Here is a 27,695-nt window from a genome sequence, read left to right on the forward strand (position 1 = left end):
ATGAACTGCATAGATTGCAAATATATTGAAGGCATATATTGAAACAACCTCAAAACATATCAGAGTATATACATTACCCACAAGAAATGACAGGATTTTTCCCCTTGACTTCAAAACAAAATGTTTGACCTACCTAGATTGAGATACTCCTGCCCTAAAACCTACCTTGACTTGTTTCCTTAAATGTGCCTATCTTCCTTCACATCCCTAATATACACTGTGCCCCACGAGCTCATAACGACTGTCACACCGCAAGCTCTTTGTGATACAGATATGGTTTCTGATAGGTTACTTTGAAAGAGTGACTAGTATTTATTTTACTACCATCAGATTGTGAAATATACTGTACCGATAGAGAAGGTCTTTGAAATATTCCAGACAAGAACACAAATACAAAAACACATGATGAACACTACAATCAAACCCCAAGAAAACACACCCTTGAAGGCTAATCTTCATAGCATAAAAAAAAAAAACCACACACACAAAAAAAACCAAAAAACCACCCAAACAAAGAAAACCTCAAAACAAACAAAAAAAACACCACAAAAAAGACCATCCCACCTCCAAACAAACAAACAAAAAACAAAAACAACCCAGAAAAGAAAAAAAAAAAAAAAAACCACAACACCAAAACTCAGATATCTTACCAAGAAGGACTTTAACTACGCAGACATCAGCAGCACACACAGTTAAGGACATTCAGTAAGTTAGAGATGGAAGCCAATTTCATATTGAAATCTATAGATGAACAAATTGCCCATACCTGAAGTTACATGAATGGTTTGAACCTGCATTTTACTCTTCCATCCCACTTACTGCTCTTTCTTGTCCATCAGACTTTTTAAGCAAGCTACAACTAGTTAAGAAAGGAAAGTGCACAAAGTGAAAAAGCGTGGTAAATCCTCTGCCACAAGGAACACACACACACAAAAAAGGGAAAAAATAATCAAAAAAGCCCCAAAAGAAAAACAGCAAAGCACACAAAACACTATCAACAAAAACACAAAACAAACAAATACCAACCAGAAACTTTCTGCAAAGGTAGAAAAATTATGTGTAATGTTATTACACCAAAATATATCTCTCATCAGTTATTATTCTATCCAAGCTCTCACTGACTTGCCATTCACTCATTTAGGTGGAGGCAAGATAAAAAAACCCAACCCAACAAAACGGCCAAAACAGACCCAACACACCACTGCTGATGAGAGCTATAGATACTGCCCTAGAACAGGTCAAACTTTGGGCAAATAGATGCTTAAAAAGCGTCACTCATACACATATTAACTTTGCTAATATTACATCTAAAGAGAAATCTGTAACACCACGGTATGAAAGTGAGCAAACACGTACACCATCACTGAAAAAATCTCTACCCCTTTTTGAACAAAATTTAAGGGATACGGAAGTCAGAATGAAGCTGATCAAGCTGATGCAAGAAAACCAAAAGGAGTGCAAAGCATTTATTCAGCAAACACCAACAACCAACAGGAGGTATCTGCAACTGTCTTAAAAGAAGCCAAGATTTCTACAAAGAGAAGAGACATCACCAACTAATACTGTGTTTCTCAGTATGAGAAATATGCATGACCTCAGTCCAGATTTTTTCGAGCCGTTAGAGTCGGTGCATGCCATGGTCTCAAGTGACTGTAGCTTAAAAACTCAGCTGAAGGGCTTGAAGGACTTTTTAGTGCAATAAAATATTACAAATAAAAGAAGATGCAAAGCAGAGTTTGGGATGGGAATTGCCTTATATATATATATTTCTGTTTACATGAAAGAGAATTGTGTACAAAGTCAGAGCACTGCATTGCATAGTTGAAACAGCACCAGCAATGTGAGCAGCAGATATCAAACGAGCAACAGGGTCGCTTTAAGAAACCAGAAGGACACTGCATCCCGAAGCTTACTGATTGTCGGGCTGAGGGGGACGCTGAAGCAGCAGCTAAAGACGATGTATTTGTTGCAAACTTTCCAGCATTCAGGCTTTAGTTGTTCGAGTTTGATACTCCCCTCTGTGGGTGGAGAAGTCGAGGGACTGGCTGACGTCACCCAAAGAGCAGGGATAAAGCACAGTACCCGCAGCTGTGGGATGAGTAAAACTTCCTAAGAGGTATACAAGGTCAGCTGCCCTGTGCGGCAGGTGCTCTGCTGACAGCACCCTTCCCCCTACGGTTCTGCTGCTCACACAGACCTAAGGAAAAAAGAACAGCAACCCAGAAAAAGCTATCTACAATGCCACAGAACGTTATTCTCCAAGGACCAGCACCCTGGGGATTCAGGCTTTCAGGAGGAATAGATTTTAACCAACCCTTAATCATAACGAGGGTACGTACTCTTTCCATTTCCTTTCTATTTTCACATTTATTAGTTGTTGCAGGGTTTTGCCCTTTACTTTTCTGGTGTTCAGAGATGCAGATGAAGCTGTGAGCAGATTAGCAAGTAGTTGCTAGTTCTGAGGAGAGCCAGCTGAATGCTAACAGTTCTTACAAGTTTTGTGTGACATGTTCCTGGGACTGCTTTATTGGTCTGACACTTTAACTGCATTTCTACTTATGCCTTAAAAAATTCAATTCAAGTGCCTTGGCAGCAGAAAAACTCCGGCGTGATTACCCCAGGCATTCAGATAAGAAAATCAGTTTTGAGCCTACTAAAGGCCAGACCCTACTTCTATCATTTTCACAACTGGCCTCTGCGATCACGGGGGGACAAGACCGCTTGGCAGCAGGTCCTCATGTCTGGAAGTTTGTGCTTTGCAAACTCCGCGCCAACTTTACAAGACTGATCTGACTCTCATTTAATTAAATCAAGTTCTGATTATTGCCATCAAAGGCAACAGCACCTTTTTTACACATGTAAAGGTTTTCATTTTCAGGAATGCTAAATCTGTGAATTATTAGAAAGTTATCCAGTTCTGAATGTGAAGGAGATCATTCTTTGGTGTTTTCTGCCATATTTAGAAACATAATTTAGCATAGCCTCTAAGGAAGAGCAGGAATCCGAGCCTTCATTATTTCATGGGTTTTGAGGTAATAATTGAAATTTATTTAAGAAACCAGTTACTCAATGAATGGAGCATATAAAACACTGCCTGCTGTCCTGCACCTACAGGCATAGATCTACCCAAAAGACAGGATATGTCATTTTGATAATTTGCATATTTTGAAAATCGTGTTCAATCCACATCAGACTAGAATTAGTTCTCCTTTTACTTTTGCTGCTTTTCAGAACCTCAAACACACCACATGTGTGTTCCATGAGCCTCCAGATCACCAATGCTTTTTTTTTTTTTTTCTTCAAAGCCCTGCACTATGACTCAATATATACACTATGCCTGGTATTAAATAAACATCAAGAGCCTTGAAAGATGGATACCGCTGGTGATGTCTTGCAGTAAATATGCTTCTAAACAAGAGTCTGTAGAAGGTTTAAGGACCAACCTTTCACATATTATACCAGCAAAAATTCTTTTCATTTGATTACTTATTCCAGATTTATATAAGCATAAAAAAAAAATTATTTAAACAGAAGTAAACCAGAGTGCTATTATTTGACTGTATGTAGCTAATGTCATGTTCATAAAAAATACTCATAGGACATAGCAAAGCCTTTGAAGAAACAGGAGACAAAAACATTGAATAAAAAAAGGAAAAAAAAATCTCTGGATGTTTTTGGGCCTTCATTGCCTTTTATGGGCCTCCAAAAGAAAAATAGTTTCCATTATCTCTAATGAAAAATATTTTAGCGGTGTCTGGTTTGTATTTTCTTTGTGTTTAGATTAAGTGCAACAAAGTTTAAAACTGCAATAACAAAGGATGTTACTATAAATGTAACTTTCTAAAGATTATTTTGCAATTGACTCATACCTACCAAATGCTTCACAAGACATAAGTCATAGGTTTCTAGCATATTACAAAAATGCTCAAAAGTCACATTTCAAGTAGAACTACAAAATAAAATACACACAGAGAAAAATAACATGTTTGCTTAGCTCAAGTTCAAGAATATTAATGGTAGATTTGTTTAAAATTAATATTTTTGTTGCTGCAGCACACATTTAGAAGAATCCCTAAAGAAGTATTCATGCAGTACCCCTTAAGAAGTAGTGAATATTTTGCAAGATCCATCTGCCTTTTCTGGGGGCCTAGGTGTTCCTTTCTTATAAGGTATCACGAACAGCCCATTCACATTTGGCTTAACTGTTCTGACAAAAAAAAAAAAATTGCCATTAAAACAATAAATAGAAATTATTTTTAAACACATTTTGAATAAAATAATGGGAAAGATGTGAAGTTTGATTGCTTATAGTCCTTGTTCAACAAGAGAAAGCTTTTACCAGGACTTGTCAAGAGAAACAGACAACATAAGAGATCATTAACTACCTGTCAAAAGAACAGATGTCATCAAGAAACCTATCCAGAAATTGTTCTGTTGTTTTGACTGTTTCAATCAAATGCAAAAACCACAGATCATGTTCACTGGGAGAGTAAAAAGAATAGGAGGGGACTAAAAATAAGGATACTCAGATTCTATTACGGTCAGAAACAACGCTAACTAGAAATAATGAAAACTTTTCTTGAAGTAGTTGGAATTTACATAGATGCAAGGAAATTACATCAATGAAACTGATCAAAATCCTAGTCTTAATGGATCTGAATAATTTCAGTTTATTCAGTCCAGAAGATAATATTTTGGGTTAGGCATTTAGAGGAATGCAATCCTAGAATGCAAGTCATAGTGAACAAAGCGTAACAGGAACAACAAACTTGTAGAGGCTGGAGGGGATGGTGAAATATTATCAAATGTAGATTTAAATTCTATTCTAATATAAACCTTTACAGATCACAATGCAAGTATTTATAATAACTCAATTTTATATTTAGCCACCCTGTCTGCAGGCATTCATAGCTCTCTTCAGAAAACACAGAGCCTGAAATATTTATGAAGATGTAACATGATGAGCTTCACAAGTCCACTAACAGATGCAGGGAGGTTTTCTTCAGAGTTTCATGGGAGACGTTGCCCTTCACATAGTTAAATAGTTATCCAGTCCCTGACAACATCTGAATGCTCACATTTGTATTTATCCAAATCTGAGATACCTAGGATACAGGAGTTTTGCCATACAGACATGTCCTGAAGAGCAAGGCAAAAATTTTCCCAAAGCACCAGTAGAATCTTCCTCATTAAGCCAGGATGAGCAAGCAACAAACACTACAGTCATAATATGATTCTGAGTGTTAACAATACACGTTTAATGCTTCACTAATAAGTTCCTTAAGAAACAGTATCACCTACATTACTGAGGTACCCACAATATCAATATTATACCCACAATACAGCGTGATCTTGCAACATGCAAACTGGTCCCTTCCTGTAAAATGTAGGCTGCAGTACTTTCGCTTGTTCCCCTTCCCCATCAGCAACAGTCGAGACTTCCCCCTGAAATGTTGAGAAGAGCTGGCACCCAGCCATATTCCTCCTACCACATCCTAGCAGCCAGTCTCCAGCCCTTTCCATCAAACCCAGGAAGAGCAGATGAGGGAAAGGATTATACAAAGGCAGGTAACTCTGTACCGCAGAAGCCCTGGGCAAGTAGAGCTCAGCACCCCCATCAAGTTGTTAAGGCCCAAACAACACATCCCAGAAGCCTGGCAATAATCAGTTCAGCTAAGGAGTAGGAAATACAGACTCCTGGCCCTCTCCCTCCTTCCTCCCTCCAAACGCCGGTAATCCCATTCAACCATATAGTAGCACACTGTCACAGCTGGTGACAGCATGCTAGAACAATCCAGTGGATTGTGCATTACCAGCGACACAGTGGGTTAGGCTCTACTAGCAGCGCAGCTGCAGGGGAACGTACCACGCTAGACAGATATGCTACTTTATAAGGCAGGATCACCATCTCCGTACATTGCTGCAGTATGCCACAGACACAGCAGAGGATCCGTTGTGACACGTAGAAAGCATAATCTACTGAGTAACCTGTAAAAGACTTATTCAAGCAAGCTTACTTTTGAGAGGCAACCAGGAATGGCTAGTTTTGCCCATTTGGGATATTAGAGCATCAACACCCACACTCAGACGCTAGGAATCCTGCTGCCATTTCTCGTTGCACACGTGTCCACAGCATGCTAAGCAAAGTCAGAGCCATCCCAGGTTAATGGGACAAGCATGATTGTACCTCTACCCCTGTCTTTTCACAATAATACAAGCAGCGCCAGTGTAGTTCATTTACCCTCAGAGCTGTTGAAGTTTGAGAAACAGACAATTTTGGAGTCTTCAGACTTAGAGTTTATGAGCAACTTCCTTGATTCATACTCAAACAGATTATTCAGACACCTTAACGGTTTGTTGACCACGCAGTACACGAATCCATTCTTTTGGAGTGTGAGGGGCTAACAGCTTCCAGCTGGTCACAAATACCTATTTGGAAAGTTTGCCTGACTTGATAATAACACATGCATTGCAGTTTGTTCCAGTGAAATCAAAAATAAGTTTACATGCTGGAATGCAGAAAAAGCCCACAAAACAAACTGCAAGTTCTTGGAGCATTCAGACCCACTTAACAGAGAGGGACAGCTGGAAAGAGGAGAAAATTATGCTATTTGGCTAATTTTTGTCATTATTTCAATACTGATACAGTGTAACACATATTAAAAATAATATTTCTATTTGGCTTTATGCTGACAGTTAGTACCGTCATCTTCAGAGGCAACAAGTCTGCCAGGTTCACCATAGATAGGGTTCAGAACATACTGGAGTTATACTGGGCAGCTTAGTCTCTTCCTCTGCTGGAAAACTGGGGAACACTGGAATTGAAGAACATTTCCATAGCATGCTTTCCAGTCCTCCATAACACTTAATTAATTTTAATAATTGAGACCACACTTGCTTTGGATGTTGCAGAACATGGTGAGAAAAATTCTCTCCAATAGCTTTTTCACCTCATATACGGCACAGATCAGAGAACTGCTCTTGTAAGCAAGACTACATCGACATTTTTGTCCTTCACACTGCAATTCATTAACTTGAGAATAAGCAGCTAGTGTTATTTTGAATGAAACAAGCCATTTCCTCTGTTCTGCTGTTCCAGAAGGACCATACTCCAGAAGCTTATGTGCTACATCCATCAATTTCATGTTGCTACCTTGGTTATCAACGGTCACCTAAAATAGCAATACACACTTAAGGGACCTAAATCCCACACAGTGGCCAAAGATCTACTTAAATGGTATGGTGATATGAGAAGTCACCTGTTTGCAAATAAAGGCCTGGAATTCTAGAACAAGCTTTAGTAGCATCTAAGGTCTCTCTACAATACTTATTTCAAAACAGAATTAAGTTGCATTTCAATTATTTTAACTATGATGTAGACAAATATCAACAAGCCCAAGGGAAAAGTAAGTACAGAAAGATAAGCTTAGGGCTATTTCTATGAATGCCACTGACGGTGGTACATTTCTGTGAGGTATGAATTGCACCATAGAGATCACCATGATGGATCAGGGCCACTGATACTCAAATGCAACAGGACTTAGAGCTAAGCACTTTAAAGAGTTCACAGTCTGGATCAGACATCAGTAAAGAGAAAAATGTCATTTCAGTATTATTAGCATATTACTGATTACTTAGCAACACAACATGAGAGGCCAGGCTAGCAGAAAACACACTAACTGCTGTATTTGTCCTTAAATGTTGTAAGACCTCAGGTAGCTTTCTGTATTATCCTGACAATGGCATATCATGCACATGAACATTAAGTAGCACAATTTCTTAACAGTTCTATTCTTCTGCTATTGCCTGGAGTTGTAAGGGAAAAACTTAACTCGGGGTTTTTTTCCTAGCAAATTACACAGTGGTAGTTGAGACAGAAGATTCAAAGACAAGCTACAGTAACTACAGAAATCAGAGTGAAAACCATTTAATGCAGAAGTATGAAGATAATTTCCATCTAATTTGAAGTTAGGATGAGTAAAACATTTATATGGTGATCTGAGAATAGAACTGCAAGAGGGCCTGGCAAAATTAAGAACTCATTTTTGTAAGCAATCATATGCTTGTTTACAGGCCCTTTCCCTCCCTAACACAATAGGAAATAGGGCAGCATGGTGAAGTTTATTTCTCTATCAATTTTCAGGTATGTATGATGCTTAATTTTTATTAAATTTTTTTCAGATTACACCTGGAAGCAAGGCTTCAGCTGCCAACTTGTGCCCTGGTGATGTTATTGTAGCTATTGATGGTCTAAGCACAGAGAACATGACACATAACGATGCCCAGGAGAGAATCAAAGCAGCTGCACATCAGCTTAGTTTGAAAATAGAAAGGTATGTGTACACATCTACATACTACTGAAAGAAGATACTACCCAACCAACCAGCTAGACAGTACAACTATTATATAGTGTAACTCTTTAAAATAGTTTTTGATAATTTCACAAAACCTTTAAGATTACAGGCACCCAGACCTACCTCACCAAGTCCAGATAAGACAAGACTCCCCAGAACATGTCTCCATGGGCACAAGAAGAATAGCTTCCCTCAGGCTACTCACCACTTTTGTTGAACTGTGAGCTGTACCACCCACTGCCTCTGCTGACTCCACAAGTCCTATGTTTGCCGCCAGTAAACAAACAGTTCTTCATATTTTGGGGAAGTAATAAACCCCTCAGCTAGCCGTCACTTGTTCAGTTACCACTCTGCTCTAACACTCCCTTAGCCACAGGTGTTCCTCCTGCTCCCAATCACAAAGCTGCCAGTATATCCTCCCAGTCAAAGGAAGAAACATCGTGTTAGACTTTCATAAGGGGTGACAAAGCAGGAGGTTTAAAGACAACTTCTTTGGCCACAACGTATTAAACCAACCACAGGATTCTCAAAGCAATGTTAAAAGCAAAACAAAACTAAAAAAAACATCTCTTACCTAAACTGCAAGAGTCCAGAATCTTTTTGCATTCACTTAACGGGTCAGACACAACGATCTTCAAGGTCTTTTCCAATCTAAATGATGCTATGATTTCTCTCAGCTAAAGCCAGCAAGAGAAACAACCTACATCTTCACGTCTCCTAACTGAGCTTGCTCAGCCTTTAATCAGAATCACCTAGCACACTTCCAGCTGTCTCCAAGAATCAGGCAGCTCTGATTGACCTGAGGCCCTCAGGGAGGCACAGCACTTTATTACAGCTGATCACAATAATTTCTTTCCAAATACAGAACGGGAATGGGGTGGGATTTGAAAGAAGCACTGTCTAATTACTACAGCGCACACCACAGTTAAAAATTCCTACCATTAGTTCTAGGTTCTATTACAGATTGCTATATGCTATTTAGCAACTCTCAGGAAGCAATTTTCAACATACAAGTGTAATTGCGCCTATGAAATATGTGCATATGTTTTAAATGCAAAATATTTGTATTTATATAACAAGCAACTAGATTAATATTTAACATTACACTATTTTAAAATTAGCTGCCAACTTTCACTTTGTCAATGAAAACAGAATTGTAACTGAACGATCCCTGGAGGTGTTTAAAAACCTTGTAGATGCACTCCTTAGGGACATGGTTTAGTGATGGACTTGGCAATCCTGGGTTAACACCTGGACTTCATGATCTCAAAGGTCTTTTCCAACCTAAATGACTCTATTATTCTATGATATTTGCATAGTATTTATCTCTGGCTAGATGACTTGAAAGAATCATCTGTGCAATTTCTTATTTACAATTGCACATATACTCTGCATACCTAGATTTTGTTCCTACACCGAAAAGCAGGCTTTACATGGATATTGTTATCATAAAAAAAGACATTTGTGTTGTTGTGGTTTAGGATTATTACTAATATATTCACTTATTTCTGCAAAATAGTCTAAGGACCCAACATTAATTCTATCAACCATTCAAAAAACAAAACTGTAAAATGTTTGGTCAGCTCAGGTCAGAAAGGCACTAATTCCCCTTTCCCTCTCCCTTTGGTAACTGCTAACAAGTAACTTCCCATTGTTCATAGCATACTTAATTTCTTAAAAAGTAAATACAGTTTTATATACTGTTTACATACAGTACACAGTATATATCATTGAAGTATTTTTATGTCAAAACATTTAAAAAGCACAGAACAAAGTGCAAATTTTCAAGCTGCATTATATTTTACAGGGACGTATACAACTCTATACAAATTCAAGTTATTTAAATCCTGCCTTTCTTTCTTTCTAGGTCAGGAACTAAATTGTGGTCCCCACAAGTTTCAGAAGATGGTAAAGCACATCCCTTCAAGATAAATTTGGAAGCTGAACCACAGGTATGAATTGTTAAAAGTTACCTAACCATTTCTATTCACCCTTTTACACTCTATCTCCCTTGTGGGCATTAAAATTTTTTTAATAACACTTCATGCATTATCTGCCAGTTTAAGCTAATACAAACAACCACAATTTTGATAGATCTGAATATCATTTTATCTGACTGGATGGTTTTGATTTTTCAGATATTAACAGAAACAAAATGTTAACAAGTTACAACGCATTCTCATTTTCCTTTAAAACTGTACATATCACCATAGTTTTATTACAGAAAGAAAATACTTCCTTTTATTCTGATATGGTTTAAGTTGCTTTAACTTTTTCAACAGAGATTCTTCATCATATAAGGAAGTCCTTCATTCAGGAATAAATGTCAAGTATCAAAGCAATGCACTCATCACATCACAAAAGTAATTTTGATATAACAGTCAGTTAAATAGAGAGATCCATTAATGTTGGGTCTCTTTACTTCCATACATTTTTATACTACACCACAGACCTGGAAGTTACAAATTTGTAAAACTCCCATGTACTGATCAATAAGTAAACCATTCAACACTTCTGACCAGCAAAGTCTTGATCCTTGTATATGACCAAAGCCAAATCAATCAATTGAACTCCTCCTCTCCTTTCAAAGTCACACCCAGCCCCTTGTGCAAAGCTATGAGCCGAAGTCTCTGCATCGTTAATAGCTAATTAGCTAACTACTGTCTACAACTAGTACTTTATTCCTTTGTCATTCCTCTTTAACCTACATGAACATTTGCTGTTCTCTCAAGAGGGGGGAGGGAAGAGCATTCTGCTGATCCTGGAAGGCCAGGATCAAAGCAAGTATGTCAAAGTATTTACTCTGTGCTAACCTAGAAAAAATGTAAGTGCAGATTCCATTTCAATAAATCCCACGCAATCCACCAATCCTGTTTTCATGGCGACACCCCCAAACATAACTATGGTATTTCAGTGTTCCAGTTCTTTCTCTACATTCCAATCCAAAAACTTGCATTAGGTGATACAGCAAACTTCATCAGAAATAACATAGTCTCTTCAGCAGTAGAAGATAGTACAGTGAAGAAATAAAACTATTTTAAATGCATATTGTTGTGGAATAGCTAGGATACATGTAAAATAGCAACAGAAAAAATTCACTAAAAAAGCTATAAAGAAAACCATGTAGGCATGTATGACTGGAGAGTAATCCCTTTGCATGAAAGCTACATTCCTAAAAAGGGTAGTTACTTAAAAATAAATCACAGGTTTTTACTAAGTGCTACTTGGCAGACTATTGAAAAGAGTCTTCATTGGGCAATCAGAAAAACTGTTTCTCCTAGATTAAATAGCCAAACTCTTCATTTTAGTATATCTCTGTCTTCCCTTCCTAGGAAAATCAGGAGTACTGAGTATATTCAATAAATAGCAGGCCTCAGAAAGGCAGCAATGCTTGTAAACAAACATGCTAAACCATTCTAGGGATGATTTATATTTTAGATTAAATTCTTCCCTGCAAGAACATCCACCACTGATCTCCCTGTGGAAAAAAAAAAAATCTACAATTGCTGAAATTTTAAATTAAGTTTTACTGCATATTTAGTCACAACATATGAGACCCAGCAGTGTGTATACTAGTAGTGAAAACAGAACAATATCAAAGTTTCTTTAACCTGGGATAACAAATTGTTGCACAACTATAACCTGTGATGTTGGCATCCTATTAGAGTTTGCTGAAGTCCAATTATAAATTAAGACATTGAAGCCCATAGAAATGGAGTAAAATCCAAAAGCACTGTAGTGTTACCTCAACTGTAAAAACAGTTTATCCAAAAGTATTGTATGCATTAACTGGTGTGCAGAACTGGGAAATCACTGAGTTCTATAAAAAGCTTTTCCTCCATTTATATAATAATTAAAATTAATTAAAAGTCATATGTATTATAAATGTAGTCAGATTTTTTTTCACCCTTGTCAGATAGGCATTTCAAAGTTCACTAAAAAAGTCTGACAAAAGTCATTAAGGTACATTATAAGCCAACTAAGTAACAATAAGAGATGAAAACATATCATCTTCTCAGTAAGAATCTAATTTCTATTTGCAAGCTAATAACAGAGAGCTATAAATGAAAGTAAAACATATTTTAGATTGCTCACAAATTTGGCCGAATACTTGGGCAAAGAATGCTCACTTTAACTTTAATCAACAAACATTATTCTACAGATTCTTGGAGATGGTTATGTGAAAACTGATAAATACTGTGCCTACTTGTAGCTGTGGAACGAGGAACCTTTACACTGTACCAAACTTCTGCATTAGGCTGAGCACCCTCAAAGAGTCATTTGGAGATTGATGTAGGCAACTGTCATAGCACAATGGAAGTTCCCACTGTTTTTTTCCTTTGGGAAGAGGAAACTGAGGCAACCATCCTAGTAATTGTTATTACAATGACTATTACAGCAATAAGTGGCTGACTGAGAGCCACTCCTGAAAGCTACACATTCCCACATAAAAACCAGCCACCTAATGTTGTTAGTCTGGAGCAACCCATAGCATGACAGCTAAACACTATTAGACTACCTGAAGTATTACTAATAGAGTCACACTGTATCCTGTATAAAAGCAATTTAGAACTTAAATTTCTCAAAGAATATAATTAGAACGAGAAAATAAAACAATCTAAATGGCAAACTGTTAATTATTATTATTATAATAATAGTATATTATAACAAGAAAAAAATTTAAATCATTTCTGCTGCATTGTCAATGTAAAAAAATACCATGGCCTGTAAATTTTTTCTGTTACAATCCCTTTAACATCATCTAAAATGACTTTCTTTCAATTACCACAATTTCTTGAATTGTTTTTCTTTGAGCTTTTCTTTTTTGCTTCTGTCTTTGCCTTTGAACATTTTGTTCAGTGAGACCAGGCTTTTGGCCGTGAAGGACATTATACATTCCTGGGAGGTATAAATATACTATACACATAGATAAGGATAAAGATCTAAAAAAAATCCCAATTCATTATTCTAAAAAGTTTATTTATAGTCTGTTACCACTTATAATAAAGTTTTGAAACAATGTAATTGTGCCAGTCTAGTTTTGAGGACTTACCCCCTCTTCTATAACAGCATTGAGAGATAAAGATTTTAGCCACATGATACCTCCAACACGTAAACATTTGTATACTGTCAGCAATTATCCCCAAGGAATGCCATCATATGGTCCATGTTGGAAGCATTTCTACAGATTTTGAGAGCTACATTCATTCTATTCCTGATACCTATATTAATGCAAAATGTAGTTAGCCCTGCAGAAAGGCCATCAGTCATCTGGAAAAAATTTAAGAAATTAAATACTGTAATTCTCAAATGTTCCTGATTAGGAATCAACAGCCTCCAGTTCTCATTTAGCTTTTGAACTGAAGGAGGACTTTTCTCAGATTCAATGAGATCCAATAAACACAAGAGCTGGACTATTTTTGCTGCTGTATGTTCTGTCACTGACATTTTATATGAACAGATAAGTTAAAAAGAAAATGGAATCTAAGTCTAACTAACTGCAAATACTTGTTTCACAACTGTTATATTGTAAACATGCTATTACGGTGCCACATGTCTTCTGTGCTGTTCATTTGTCAACAAGAAATTAAAAAAAGAGGATGGAATTACAATGTTCATGGTTGTTTTTGTTCGTTTTGTATCATACATGGATTTAAATCAATTTTAAATACATTGACATTAATGTCTTTCATTAAGCAGACATGATTCTAAACACTAGTAGATTATTTCCATTTACTAATACATTTTGTTAACTGCAACCCAGTTCTATAAGACAGAACCAAGGAATTGCAAATATAATCTTTGTGCTTATTTATCTGACTCTTGCTTTCAGTAGCCTCTTACAATGCAATGCTGCTAAATATTTTCATTTAATAAAACTGCTTTTTACTGTTTGCATTTTATGGTTGCATATTCCATATATCCATGACTTTTCTTTAGGTCTGTTCCTAAATATATTTCTGAAACTGTTGTTTCAAATGAAAACAAAGGGCAAACCCACATTCAGGTTTTCATAATTTATATAAATTATTCACCAAAACTTTGAACAGAGATTTGATATTGTCTGAGAAAGGAAATACTGCTCTGAGAACTGAATAAAAATCTACATATGTCAAAAATGTGCCCATACTTATCTAACTTGCCCTTATTATCTTGATTTATTCTGTGGATTTGAGTATTCAAATATCTATTTCGGGGTTTGGTAATAGATTTTTTCAAACTGGAATTTTTTCTAACATTCCTGAAGGCTGAGGTAATCTAAAAAAGGCATTTCTGCATCAAAAATTTACAGTTTTATTTTGCAGAACAAGGAGACTAGTTTGTACAGCTTGCAAGATGTACATGAAAGACCACAATTGCACCTGAGTAATTTTAAAGCTGAAAATGTTGACTGTGTCACCATTAAAAATATGTGATGGCAAATACCAGACAGCCTAAACTGTACACAGCGATTAAGCCAAAATCTTCAGTACCTAAGTTACAAGCTTCAACAATTTGAAGTAAATATTCAGCAGTATCAGAACTTAGACTGACTATAGGTCATATCACACAGCGGGATAGCATCATAAATACAGAAATGGTCTATAGTATTGCAGATGTGTTCCTAGTACACCAACCACACTCAAACCCAAAGCCAAATCAGAGAACTCGCAAAGATTTCTACAACAATTGAAGTATTAATGACCTGTGCTATCTTAACATTCCAAGTTCCAGTCTCTAAAGAGACCAATACAGATTGTAGAGACCTATTTGTTAGGAACAAGAGCTTTTTATTCCATATTGATGGAAGTTAAAGTGCTCTTGCAGCACTGTCTCCAAATAGCACTGCAGGACATCAGGACAAGGTGATGGACTACAGCTGCAGATGTTCTTCACCACTAGCACAGAAAGGGAAAAAAAAAAAAAAACCCTCAGTAGTGACAACACTATTTTTTCCAAAGTCTCTTCTTCTGTGGATTAGGGATGACCTGAGCTGACAGAGACTCAAAGGAGGCTTTACTAAATATGCACGATACCAATAAGTGAATTTTCTTCAGTCTTTATCATCCCTAGACAATCACTACAGAACATTTAAATTATCTGAAAAGTCAGCATAGATTTTGTTTCCAGATTTTACCCCTATGATTTCCACAACTGGAGGAAATTTCCTGGGTCAACAATGAACAAAATCATATTCCAGAAATAAACAAACATAGGCAGAATAATTTCCAGTTTACCCATTTCTGGGTTTTCCTTATTTTTGATGATTTCACATTATATTACACAATGTCACAGGTTTTGATGCACAGATATGCTTCAAAGTATGGAACAAGTTCAGAAGAATATCCTCTAACTGATGGACATTCAAGACTATTTCAGTTAAAAGAGGTGTTAAAAATTACGTGTTTTCTAGGCAAGACATTTACAATAAAAGCTTCATATTTGCAAATCCCTTTTATCATTATGCAACAAAAATGCAGAAGCCAGAGATAAGCCCTAAAGCAAAGCAATGAGGCTAACTACATGAAGTGTTTCTAAAAGAGGAATGTAAACAGTGCAAAATCTAGAGGACAATACAACAGGTTAGTACAATAGTCATCCCTCCCATTTCTTCTTTAAATTACACGCTATTTACAAATGTGGACTGCCTTCTGTTTGCCCTGAGGCAGGAAAATAATAGTCTCTGAATGTGTATGGCTTAAGTAACATACAGAAAATTCATGGAAAAATGCTTGCACCAGTTAAAAATTAACAAAATCACAAAAGTAAAAAATGCAGAGATTAACAATACTGATGTCAGATTTACTCATTACTAGCTTGGGTGTGCATTGTAGCTTTGTGTATTTTGTCTGCCTATCATGTACAGGAATTCAAGCCTATTGGTACAGCTCACAACAGAAGGGCCCAGCCTTTTGTTGCAGCAGCAAATATTGATGACAAAAGACAGGTAGTGAGCTCCTCCTATAATTCTCCAATTGGGCTGTATTCATCTGGCAATATTCAAGATGCGCTTCATGGACAACTGAGGGGTCTCATTCCTAACTCATCACAAAAGTGAGTACTTGCATTTACTTATGATACATGGTCATTGGTGGTATATCACTATCTGTTCCGTTTTCAATTGGAAAGTCCAGCTCTTGCTGTTTTTTCTGATAATGAGTTTATTGATTATCCAAAAAAATGGTGATAAATGAAGCCAATTTTTTCCAACAGAAAATTATCCATTCAGCACCATAGTAGCAACGCCACAGGTAGCTAAAATTTGCCTTCTATGTTGGGCTGCAGCACTACCTACCATTCTTCTCGTATAACTGCGCTTTACTCTGAATGTTTCTGAACACTAAAGCGATTGTATTTTGAGTACCAGGAATGTGCAAACTAAACACGGTTAATTCACTGTTAGAATTTTAAAACTTCTTTAGATAATTTTTAACTAGAAATAAGCATTTGTAGGCCAAAGAAAGTTATTTTAACCCTCTTTTCTTTACAGGATATGAACTACTTTGAACACAAGCATAATATTCGGCCCAAACCTTTCATAGTCTCAGGCCGAAGCAGGTTATCAACTCTGAGTGCTGTGCTGGATTTGGATGCATGGTGTTATTTTTTAATGGATACTCACCGTTCACATTAATAAAGCATACTGATGCATTTGAAATTTACTTCTAGTAGTATATAGGCTAACACTAAAAATAAATAAAATATGAAACGGTTTACTTGCAGAGATCAGGCTTGAAATTCAAATTTCTGTTTCCAAAAGAAAGCAGGTCCACTCTCCCATCTCAATTATATTGGAAAAAGTCTGAAGTAACTGTATTCGTCAACCTGACTCAGTTTACAGTGTAGCACCAGATATTGTATACTTATAAATCTATGGCACTCTGCAATTCTTCTGGCCAAATGAAATACATATAATCTGTTAACTTGCTAAATGAAAGATAGCTAGTGATAAAAATTATCATCTAGGCCATTCAGAGATTTTACGTTTGCTTTTCAGCAGCCCTCTATTCAGAAGGCAACTTAATGCAGAGCTAAAATAGAACTATCTGATGCCACAGACTTGTAAAGCTGTAAAATGTAGAAAAGCTTATATATTTACATCCATCATTTTAGTGTAATATTCCTCTATCATAGCTGGGAACGAAATGCTTCATTTACTATTAATTACATTATTAAACATAGAGGGGGAGAAAAGCAATGCAAACTGTGGCTAAACGCAAAAGAAGCTCAAAAGCGCTTGAGTGATGCAATATGTTGTGATGTTACCCTTTACCCTTGCTAGCAGTAGCAGTTTTTACCAGTGGACTCAGTGTTCTGCATTTCATTCTAAAAGTTTAAAATGACTGCATTTCAATTATACTAATTTAAGTCTCGCAAACTACACCAGAAAAAACAGGATAATTAATTCATGTGTTCAAAGGACAATCTCATGTGGATTATCAGTTTTGTGAGATGTGTTAAATTTTTCAACCACCTGAGCGATAGAGGAGACTGTAGAAGATGGGTAGAGTCCCATCCTTCTGTGAACAAGAGCTATCAATGTAGAACACCACCGCAGTGGAGGAAAAGTGCCCATCTCTCTTTGCAGTCTGATCCTGATACAGGTTAAGTGACAAACCAGTCCTTAGCAAACATGCATGGCCTCTAACCATAGGCAGCACTTACATACGGTACCTAAACTGACTTTGGGGCCACTAGGTACCATTTACAGATACCTAATCGGATTTACAGAGATTCAAATGAGTATATCAGGAACCTAAGTGCCTAAATCAGAAACCTCAATTACACAATATTTTCCATGAAAATATTGGAGTGAACGGTCATTTTCCAGCAACTCAGGTAGAGAAAAAACCCGCGAAAATTAACTTGGCAGCAATACAAGTTAGCTGTCAGGTATTCTAGCACTGGAGAAGTCTGTTTACAAACTGCAGAATGACCGATGCAGGGAGTTACATCTACAAAACCTTGGCTGTCACACTGTTTGTCTGCTACTTTTTCATCAGTTTGGCTCAATAGATGTCCCATGCTAAACACATCGAAAAACAGCCACCTTGATTGACTGTAAATATCCTTTAGGACAGGCAGCTGAGGCTAAATAGGACTTTGACTAAAAGAAGAGCTGATTCTGGACTGAGGGTTTGAGCTAACAGATTGGATGTTAGCAACAGTTTTGGCAAAACTGACTGGAAAATATATTTAATATATAATTCTATTTTATTGATACTTATATTCTGTTTTAACATTACTTTGGCTGCTCATAGCAAGAGTTGTGATTTTTCTAGCCTTTTCCTACTACTTTCCTCTTACTAACACTATCAACACTGACAAAACTTACTCTACTGCAGGATCTAAATGTGGTCTTGATTCTTCAATAAGTCAAGACAGTAAATTTGTAAGTTGTCCCCGTGTGAAGTTTTTGGCTGGCTCATGCTAGGTGATGATGCAAACTGTACTTTTGCTTTAAATGCTTGCCCACTATTTCTGGTATTAGCTTTGTTTTGATATATCTTTGATGGTGGAGTATATATTTCCCTTTACCTTTTTGAGAAAGTGGTCCTACACAAATTCCCCTCTGAATCAAAGGGAGAATTTTGGGTTGCCTTCACCACCCAAGAGTAGCTACTGGGCAGAAAGAATACTGTATGATCAAACTGGGAAACGGAGTATTCTCCCAGGTTTACACAGAACCATTCAGCTCGGAAAGAACAAACCACTGCCCTGACATGCAGGTTGGAGGAAAGAGATTAAGCATTTATCATCTCATAGCTCCAAATATCACATAAATGTAACCAGTGACTGTGGAGAGCCTGGGTTATGTGCTGTTACACAGCAACAGCAAAGAAATCCCATAACAAAGAAAGCCTCTGAGGTGCTACGGAGAAAAGACTGAAGTGTTCAAAATAGTGGCACTGAAAAAGACTGGGCTTAATGTTCACACTATTTTACTAATCCTTTTCAAGAGATGTCAAATTAGTGTGCAGAGCCTTTCTTCAGTGACACTAAGCAACATCAGTATTTCTAAAAAACTGTCCATCTTTTTTGTTATATATAAATTATATGTAAAATCTACTTCAAAAGTAGTAAAATTAATTCTCTGAATATATATCCATTGTTCTTGTGAAGGACCACTTTACCTTCCACTGGAAACACTGTAATTTAGAAATGCAAAAGTAAGCCTGGCTGTTTTACTATCTTTTCTTCTTTGAAATGTTCAACAAATATTTTAAAAATGAAATATATTGTTAAACTCATTTTAAAAGATTAATATCTTATTGTAAGATTTAAGGAAATCTAGGAAAATTCGCATTCATCATTTTACACTAATTTATAGTAGTCTCTTCAACTGTGGACCGAGATGGTTGTGAGGTACAGTACCGGAATGTTGTGTCTCGGATTCCAGTACTGCAGGTGTTTATTCTGTCACCGACATGGACAACTCACATAACTTTTGTAAGCTACCCTTTTGTAAATGGTAGTTAAAAATGTAAAGTAATGTTATGTTCTGAATTATCCAATTTATCAAAGAATTTTTACTGTCTTTAAAGAAAATGCATGCCAGAATTTCAAGGACTGCTTTATAACTGGCGTTGATATATTTACAGGAAAATACTTTTCAATGACTACACATACTTTCGCTATTCTCTGCTTTTTATACTTCTGCTTCTCTGTATCTGTTCTATTTATGCTTTTCAGCCCTGTTAACATCACCGTATTCCTGTACTTTTGTCTTTATTCTTTATAATCCGATACGCATTGCACACTCTTCTGTAACCTGGCTATTAACACAGTGGATGCAGCACTCCTTCGGGGATTGACTGTGGCAGTGGACGCAGTACCCCCTCTTCAATTAGCACGGTTAGCTCTATCTGCCCTAGCGAGCTGAAAGCAGTGTCTAAGATGGCCCCTAACATTCCCTTGGAAATGGAGCTTCCCGGTGTCAAGATCGTGCACGCTCAGTTTAACACACCTATGCAGTTGTACTCAGATGACAATATCATGGAAACACTGCAAGGCCAAGTGTCTACAGCTTTGGGGGAAACACCCATAATAAGGTAATTAGAGCAGATATATATATATAAAGATATAAATATATATATAAAGATATATATATAAAGGTAGAAAAATATCTTTAATATTTATAAATATACAAAAGCATTAATAATATCGCACTGTTTCTAATGAAAATTGGTTAAAGGGTTAGGAAAAACCTAAGTAATTCAAAGTCATTCAATATTTTTGTTAAAATATTAGTAATTTACTATTTTTAACCAAAAGTATTAAAGGAGATTTCAGAATTAACAAATATTTCATAGGAAAGAATCTTGTATTTGTCACTAATAAATAAAAACTGATTATACTACCTGGACTATTAGCTGACTGACCACTCCAAATCAAGATTCTCATTCCCTCCAAAATTCAAAACTATTATAATTATTTATTTAACAAGTATTTAATAACTTATTCATCTTAATCTAATAACATATTATTAATAATAAATTTATTCCAACTGTTGAAATTCAGGTTATGAAGCTTAGGAAATCTTGCAGATGTTTACAGTGTTCTAGGTATTTAACTCTCATTCAGGTTAACTTGTTCAGTACAACTAGCTCTTTTCCAAAAAGAGCCGGAATCGACTTTGTAGGCTTATTAATCCATCTTTGATTAATGAATTCCATCCATTGCAATGACTAACAGTCAGGTAGGCACCTTACGTATCTGGATAACAATGATGATTACCCAGTAAAAAGTTTTAAAACACTATCCATTTTTTTTCAAGGGACAAATCATTGTTCACGTTACTTTATATTCACTTTTGCACAATAGTAACTTACTTTTCTGTTTCACAACAGTACTTTTGTGTAATTAATGTAATTCATTATATGTATGGTGTAAACTAAAGCTAATTACTAATATTTTAAATAAGCACCAATGAGCTTTCTTCAGCACCTTGCACAATTGGACTGTTACTAACTATAAAAATCATATTCATATAGAAGTATTTAGTTTAACCCTATCTGATGAAAAGAAAATCTTAGTTCATGAAGTCTTTGCAGAGTAGTGTTAGTCTACTGCATTAACATTTATACTCAATCACAAGTAGAGAAAAGAAAGATTTGGGTTTTCTTCATTCTGAAACCATTAATTAAGCCCAGAGTAATCAGATTTCACAAATGTCTGTGGCATTCCCAGTTCAAGAACTGATTCTCTACACAGGTTTGAAATGTCTCTTTTGTTGTGGGATTGGTTTCCACTATGTATGCATTTAAAAATATTATCTACACCTTTGTGTCTGGTTTTTTGCCTTCTATATGGAATTGTATTATCACTTGTCTGATATCTATGAATATTTCAGTAGAGAGGAGAGAATCAAGGGTTTGATTAGCCATTGGTGAGAACTGAAAAACTAAGCTCCTTCTATTCATTAAAAACTTATGACAAGAGAAGAAAGTGGTAGTTTATTCACCAGTTTAAAGATGATGGCTCAGAGAAATCTATTGATTGATGAAGATGCAAACAATTAACATAAGCAACCGGGGTCACTGCCCAGCTGCTGCTACTCTTACTGTGCCATTTGACAGCTTAAATGCTACCCTGGGAACTAAATCAAACCATTTAAAGCAAAACCCAGTCTAATTCCTTGTGGAATTAGTTGCTTATTTCCAGGGGAAACTTAGCTAAGTTTTAACAGGCAGTAGGAGACCAATGGTAACAGGAAGTTTAACCTAGACATCTATATATATATAGCAGTGAGGTAACAGACTTCATCCAAGTATACTCTGGACTTTTTCAATTAGCCCCAGCAGCAGTTTGAAATTTACAGATGCCACACATTCAGCCTAATTCCTGCCAGTGCATATAGTCATCTGCTCTTCCTCTCATCTACTTAGGATGTTAGTTATCATGATCGATTTAAAACATTCAGCACAGTTTAAACCACCATGAAATATTCTCAGTAAAATCTTTAGCTCCTGGGTCATCAGAAATTCAACCATCAGCTGTTGTTTGGACAATGATTGATATTTTTATGATAAAATTGGCGTTACAAAAAGTAAGCCATGTCCCATTCTAATTAAATTAAGAAATATAATTTCCATTCAGCAGTGTTCACCTTACAATGCTTCCTGCTGTACTATACCTACTTCACTCTTTTTTGTCATCTCCATAGGTTAAATTAGTAACAATTATCTTAGCCAAATAAGCACTATATTAACTAGTGATTGAGCCAACAGAGAAAACAAAGAACACCTTCACATCATGATACTCTCTCAAAAGATTTGTTTGCTTAGGTTTTGGCTGGCTCTACGTAAAGATATGAGCTGTGACTTTAACAACACTTTTGAGGCCAGCTGCTGTGAAAATAGAACTTCTGGATACTGTACCAAAGAACACCTGGCAATACAGCAACTGGTTACAGGAATGCAACTGCTTTGAGGTTAAACACAGGTACTGGCCTATTTCCAAATGCCGTTAGAGCCAGAACGGTAACTATGGAAATACTTTCATGAGTTTGTAGATTTATTTGTTTCAACAATTGCACAGATATTTTTTTTTTCAGCACTTTTTAGATCAAGAAGAGGCTATACAAAGCAATGCTACCTGGAAGAAAGTCTTTCAGTAGTAGAAACACACAGTATTTATGTTAGTTTCCTGAATCATATTCTATGTCTGGTAGAGTTATTGCTTTGAAGTTACATTTATTAAACTGCTTTACCTGCTTTTCCTCCCTGTAATACAGTGACCCAGCTCCCAACTCAGTGCCTCAGTCTGACGTGTACAAGATGCTGCATGCCAACCAGGAGGAGCCCAGTCAACCTCGCCAGTCTGGGTCCTTTAAGGTCCTCCAGAATTTAGTCTCCGAAGAAGGTGGTTAATAATGACATATTCTACCTGTTCAAAGCATTTTTAAATGTTTGTGGGAAGGGGGAATCTGAGGAGAAAACACGTGTGATCAGAGCTGTAAGAATTTCTGAAAGCCCAATTCTTAATCTTACAGATAGTACACCAGCCTCCTAACGTTTTTCCACCTTGATTGTATAGCTAGCAATCTCCTGTGTGAATAAAATGGGGGTGCTAATCACATTTTTAAGAATCTCCTCTCAGATTTTTAGATCATTAATGTACAAAGCTGACTTTAACTGAATATCAGAAAGTTTTATGTGAGAGAACTTCTGGGACAAGCTGCATGTACTCATGACACCAAGTAAGAAAACGCTCCCTTCCACATCCAGGAAAAGAGAAATTTAAACCAACTCCTAAAATAAGTTTTACCCATCCCCTCCTCATTCTAAATAAAAATTGAAGACCACAATATAATTTACAGTCATGTTCCCTTCAAATGAAAAAGTTTTCAAAATAGCATTACTGAAGGCTGCAAGTTTGTTGTATTTACAGTAAGTGTAAAGAACAAAATACAATCAAAAGTAACCTAAAAGATAAATATTTAAAATTTTAATTTTTCTGTCTCAATATTTACCAGAGAAGAGATAAATGCATCTAATTGTGTGTGTATATATATATATATATAAAATTGTGGGATTTTGCTTGACATTTTCTTGTATTTTGCTAGTTTGGGATTCATGTTACTAATCTTTCTGAATTTGTTGTATGGTTATTTATATAAATAAGAAGCTTTCTAACAATAGGTCTTGACTATGTTATGTTGCTATGTTAAAGCCGAATCCTATTCCTTCTCCTTCTATACCCAAGACCTACTATCAGAGAATCAGATGATATCTGTGACACAGAGAGCACTATATATATAATAATTTTTGTACTTACATTTTGGTTGCAGCTACACAATATTTTTCCCAATTCCAAAGAGCTGGAATCTAGCTCACTAAACTTGTATAGAGAAACTTCATTGTTTGTTGATATAAGTGAAAGCCTGTAAACACATCCAGAAGTGTATTTACAGGAAAACTATTTTACTGCATCAGATGCTTTTATATTAGTCTGTACATAATGGAATTTTTTTGGTTCTCAGACGGACGCCCTGTGGGTACAAGAAGCGTGAAAGCACCTGTAACAAAGATACCTACTGCCATGCCTGGTGTCCAGAAAGTGCCACTGTGTGACAAGTGTGGGAATGGGATTCTGTAAGTTATCTCTTTTTGGTTCTAGAAATGTCTTGTTCAACCACATGTTCTCAAACACCACCACAGACTACAGGAATGCTTTCCAAGTGGTGGTCTTGGTCTCCACTTGCACTGGTAGAAAAATGTTTCTAGAGAACAGAGATGTAGAAATATATTGTTCTAAATCACAAATTATTCTCAGGACCTTTTGCAAGTCAATTATTAACACATACATAACAAAACCAGCATTTACCTGTGCTGCATTGTCTCAGACTGTGAAATCTCAAAAGTTTCTTTGTAGTGTAAAACATCTTTCTCCCAGCCCAATGTAAGTACCCAGAAACTTCTGTGGGACAATTTCAAAACTACCAGATTTCTATCCGAATGACATCACTAACTTCAGCAAAGAACACAGATGATGATGAGCTCAGAGAACACAGTCACTGTGAAAAAAGAAATGTGGTTTTGAAACTCATTTTGTCACCGCTTTGATAGCTTAGACTGTGTTTTCTGTGTTGTAACCAAAGTAAGATGTTTCCTCAAGCTCTAGTTTTCTGATGAACTATTGAACTATGAGATCAACTCTATGGCTTTTTATGTCACTTACTCAAACTCAGCTTCCAACCTTAAATTATGTAGTAGTTGGCAAAACCACCAGATGAACAATCTAAAAGCCTTAAGATAAATACCTAGAATGAATTTTCTGTCATATTGTAGTTTCTTCTCACTTTACATTCATATGAATTAATTGGGTTTTTTTCTTTTAATTGTTTCCATATAGAGGAACAGTGGTGAAGGCACGTGATAAATACCGGCACCCCGAATGTTTTGTGTGCTCTGACTGCAATCTCAACCTGAAACAAAAAGGCTACTTCTTTGTGGAGGGCCAACTATACTGTGAAGCTCATGCACGAGCTCGCATGAGGCCACCAGAGGGATATGAAGCAGTTACCGTTTACCCAAAATGTTAGTCTTAACATTAACACACAAATATATGCATGCACACAAAAAGTCATTAACAGCTTAGAAGTGTCAGGACTTCTGCCTGATTCCGAAGTAGCAGCTTGTAAACCTTTTCTTGTGGGATTCTGAGGGAGGTGGAAGTCCCTATTAGTCAGCAGTAGCATCCTATACCAGTAAAATTCTATTAAAATATTGCCTTTGAAGTTGCCGGTATAACTCAACGAAGTATCAGCTAAAAGAGCTGTACTGAAATAAAAAAAATGTAACAGCTGAGGTGTTACATGGTTACTACAACATGTACATAGGTGCTGTAATCGAGACAACATTATCTGTGCAAACACCCAAGTCATCAAAGTGTTACAGGCTGGGCCCTAACAAATGTAGAAACTTGACATATCATTAGAAAAGCAGCTATTTCACACGGATAGTACAAAACAAACAGTGGTTCATGTCTGCTTCCACCATCTATTATTCAACTACCATTAATGTATGTCAAAAATAGATTTTGCTTACTTTGCTTTAAATTTGGGGTTATATTGACTTAAACTTTTGATGCAGCAACTGTGATAAGGAATAAATATCAAGTCATACATTAAAATGGCTAGTATAATAAAGACTGTTTAGTAAGAAGCAAAACAGAAGTTCTATGTTGTTTTAATGATTTGCAATGAAATCAGCTTTCACATCACTTAGCAGCAAATTGTTCTGAAGCATGCACACACATACATTGTTTTTGGGAAAAAAAAACCCTACACTAATAGGAACTCACTGCAAATTCAGAATGAAAGTAAATTTTAAAACTTTTCTGCAGAAAATGGTACTGGGGTTTTGTCCATCCTTCAATTTCCGTAAGAGAAACAATGGGAAAATATCATAATAACTTTATTGCTGGTAAATTAAAACTTGGAAAACTTTAAAAATAAATGTAACTTAAAATATGCAAATGAAAGATCTTCTGTAAAAAGCCTGGTGAAGGCCTAAGGGAAAAAAAGGCTGAAGGAATGTGGTTTTAAAATCAATTTCTGAAACTTTTAAGGGCTACATTGCTTTCAGGTAGGTGCCAGCTACATATACACACCTAACTGACAAGCCAAACCTTAGTATTTTCAAAAAATATCAACATAATTAATAAATGATTCATTGGGGTATTTTGAACCCGCTTTAAAGTAGAAAAATCTACAAAATTTTATATCAAGTCTACAAGGCTAGCACAAATTAACAACTCAGTGGCAAGCAATCTTACATATTTTCCCATTCTACAATATAAGAAACTTAAAATCTGAGAAGAACATGGAATCAAAATAATAAGCTGTATATACTTCAAATTTATTTTTAAAATTCAGATGAGTCCAAAAGCTTGAAATACAATGTCCACATATTTGAAGACTTTTCAAAATGTCTTAAAGTATCAGTTTGGAATGTAAATGTTTCAAAAAATGTTTGAGTCACTGCACTTATAGTTTATGTCTGCATCCCAAAAGTGGACATAAAAAAAGTGTTGCACTCTTTTAAAGGTTAGTTCCTGAATTATTTTGAGGGCACAAAACATAATTCTGCTCCTCATGTATCGTGGAGGCTGTGTAGCATTTATATTTATCCACTGATAAAACCCATAAAATAAATCTGAAAATCCTTTTGAAAGTGAAAGTGCACATAATGTCTATTTTTACAAACCTGAAGTGTCATTGGTGTTTTAAATTATTTGCTTAATGTTCATTTCTTTGTGGAGTACCTGAAGGTAAAAATAAATCTACTACATACAATAAAGATTCTGCGTTTCTTTTCAACTGGTATGAAAAATGAGAAACTGTGAGTATCAAGTGACTTCGCAATAGTAGAAGTTTGGCATTTATGCTTCGGATTCATCAAACTGCTGGTAAGAATGAAACACAACTTTTGCATTAGGCATTTGAGGATATAATCTGGGCAAAATTAGTTTTCTAAAACTGAATGAGATCATGTGTTTTCAAAACTGAAGACCTGAAACTATTGCAACTACACATCATCAGTAGGGTAACACTCACCTGTCTCGCGACAGTCTAATTCCAGGCCAAACATATCAATTGAAATGTGGGGAAACTCTCAGAAATGTAGATACAAAAACTGTTAGGTTAAAAGAAAGTCACAGAACATGACCTGATGCCAAAACTCTGGGGAAAGTTCAGTGGGATTGCATCATCACATGGTGCTATTTTGAGAGGTTTGAGGTTGGACATGACTTTGATAGAATTAGAAGGTAAGCCTATCTAATTGCAAGTACTGACCTAATATGAAAAGTTTTACACCAATATAACATAAAGCAAATCTTAGATTTCAGTTAATG

General features: G+C 36.1%; 1 protein-coding gene and 1 long non-coding RNA gene across 3 annotated transcripts in view; one reads left to right on the forward strand and one right to left on the reverse strand.

The window, feature by feature from the left end:
* The window catches only part of LOC130143362 (uncharacterized), a 73,875-nt gene that overhangs the window by 34,692 nt on the left and 11,488 nt on the right, over positions 1 to 27,695 (reverse strand). The window lies entirely within an intron of this gene.
* On the forward strand, positions 2,047 to 27,116 carry PDLIM3 (PDZ and LIM domain 3). Of its 2 annotated transcripts, XM_056326045.1 has the most exons (8): positions 2,047 to 2,331; positions 8,182 to 8,333; positions 10,222 to 10,306; positions 16,825 to 16,892; positions 20,123 to 20,386; positions 23,071 to 23,198; positions 24,319 to 24,430; positions 25,191 to 27,116. In XM_056326045.1, exons 1-8 carry the CDS (start codon positions 2,239 to 2,241, stop codon positions 25,378 to 25,380), a joined length of 1,092 nt encoding a protein of 363 aa, XP_056182020.1. In that variant the 5' UTR covers positions 2,047 to 2,238; the 3' UTR covers positions 25,381 to 27,116. The 2 variants fall into 2 exon arrangements, with proteins under 2 accessions (XP_056182020.1, XP_056182016.1); XM_056326041.1 differs by lacking the exons at positions 16,825 to 16,892; positions 20,123 to 20,386 and adding an exon at positions 16,201 to 16,388 and having other exon boundaries at positions 2,058 to 2,331.

The sequence above is a fragment of the Falco biarmicus genome, chromosome 1 (assembly GCF_023638135.1).
Source record: "Falco biarmicus isolate bFalBia1 chromosome 1, bFalBia1.pri, whole genome shotgun sequence".
Taxonomy (NCBI): Eukaryota; Metazoa; Chordata; class Aves; order Falconiformes; family Falconidae; genus Falco; species Falco biarmicus.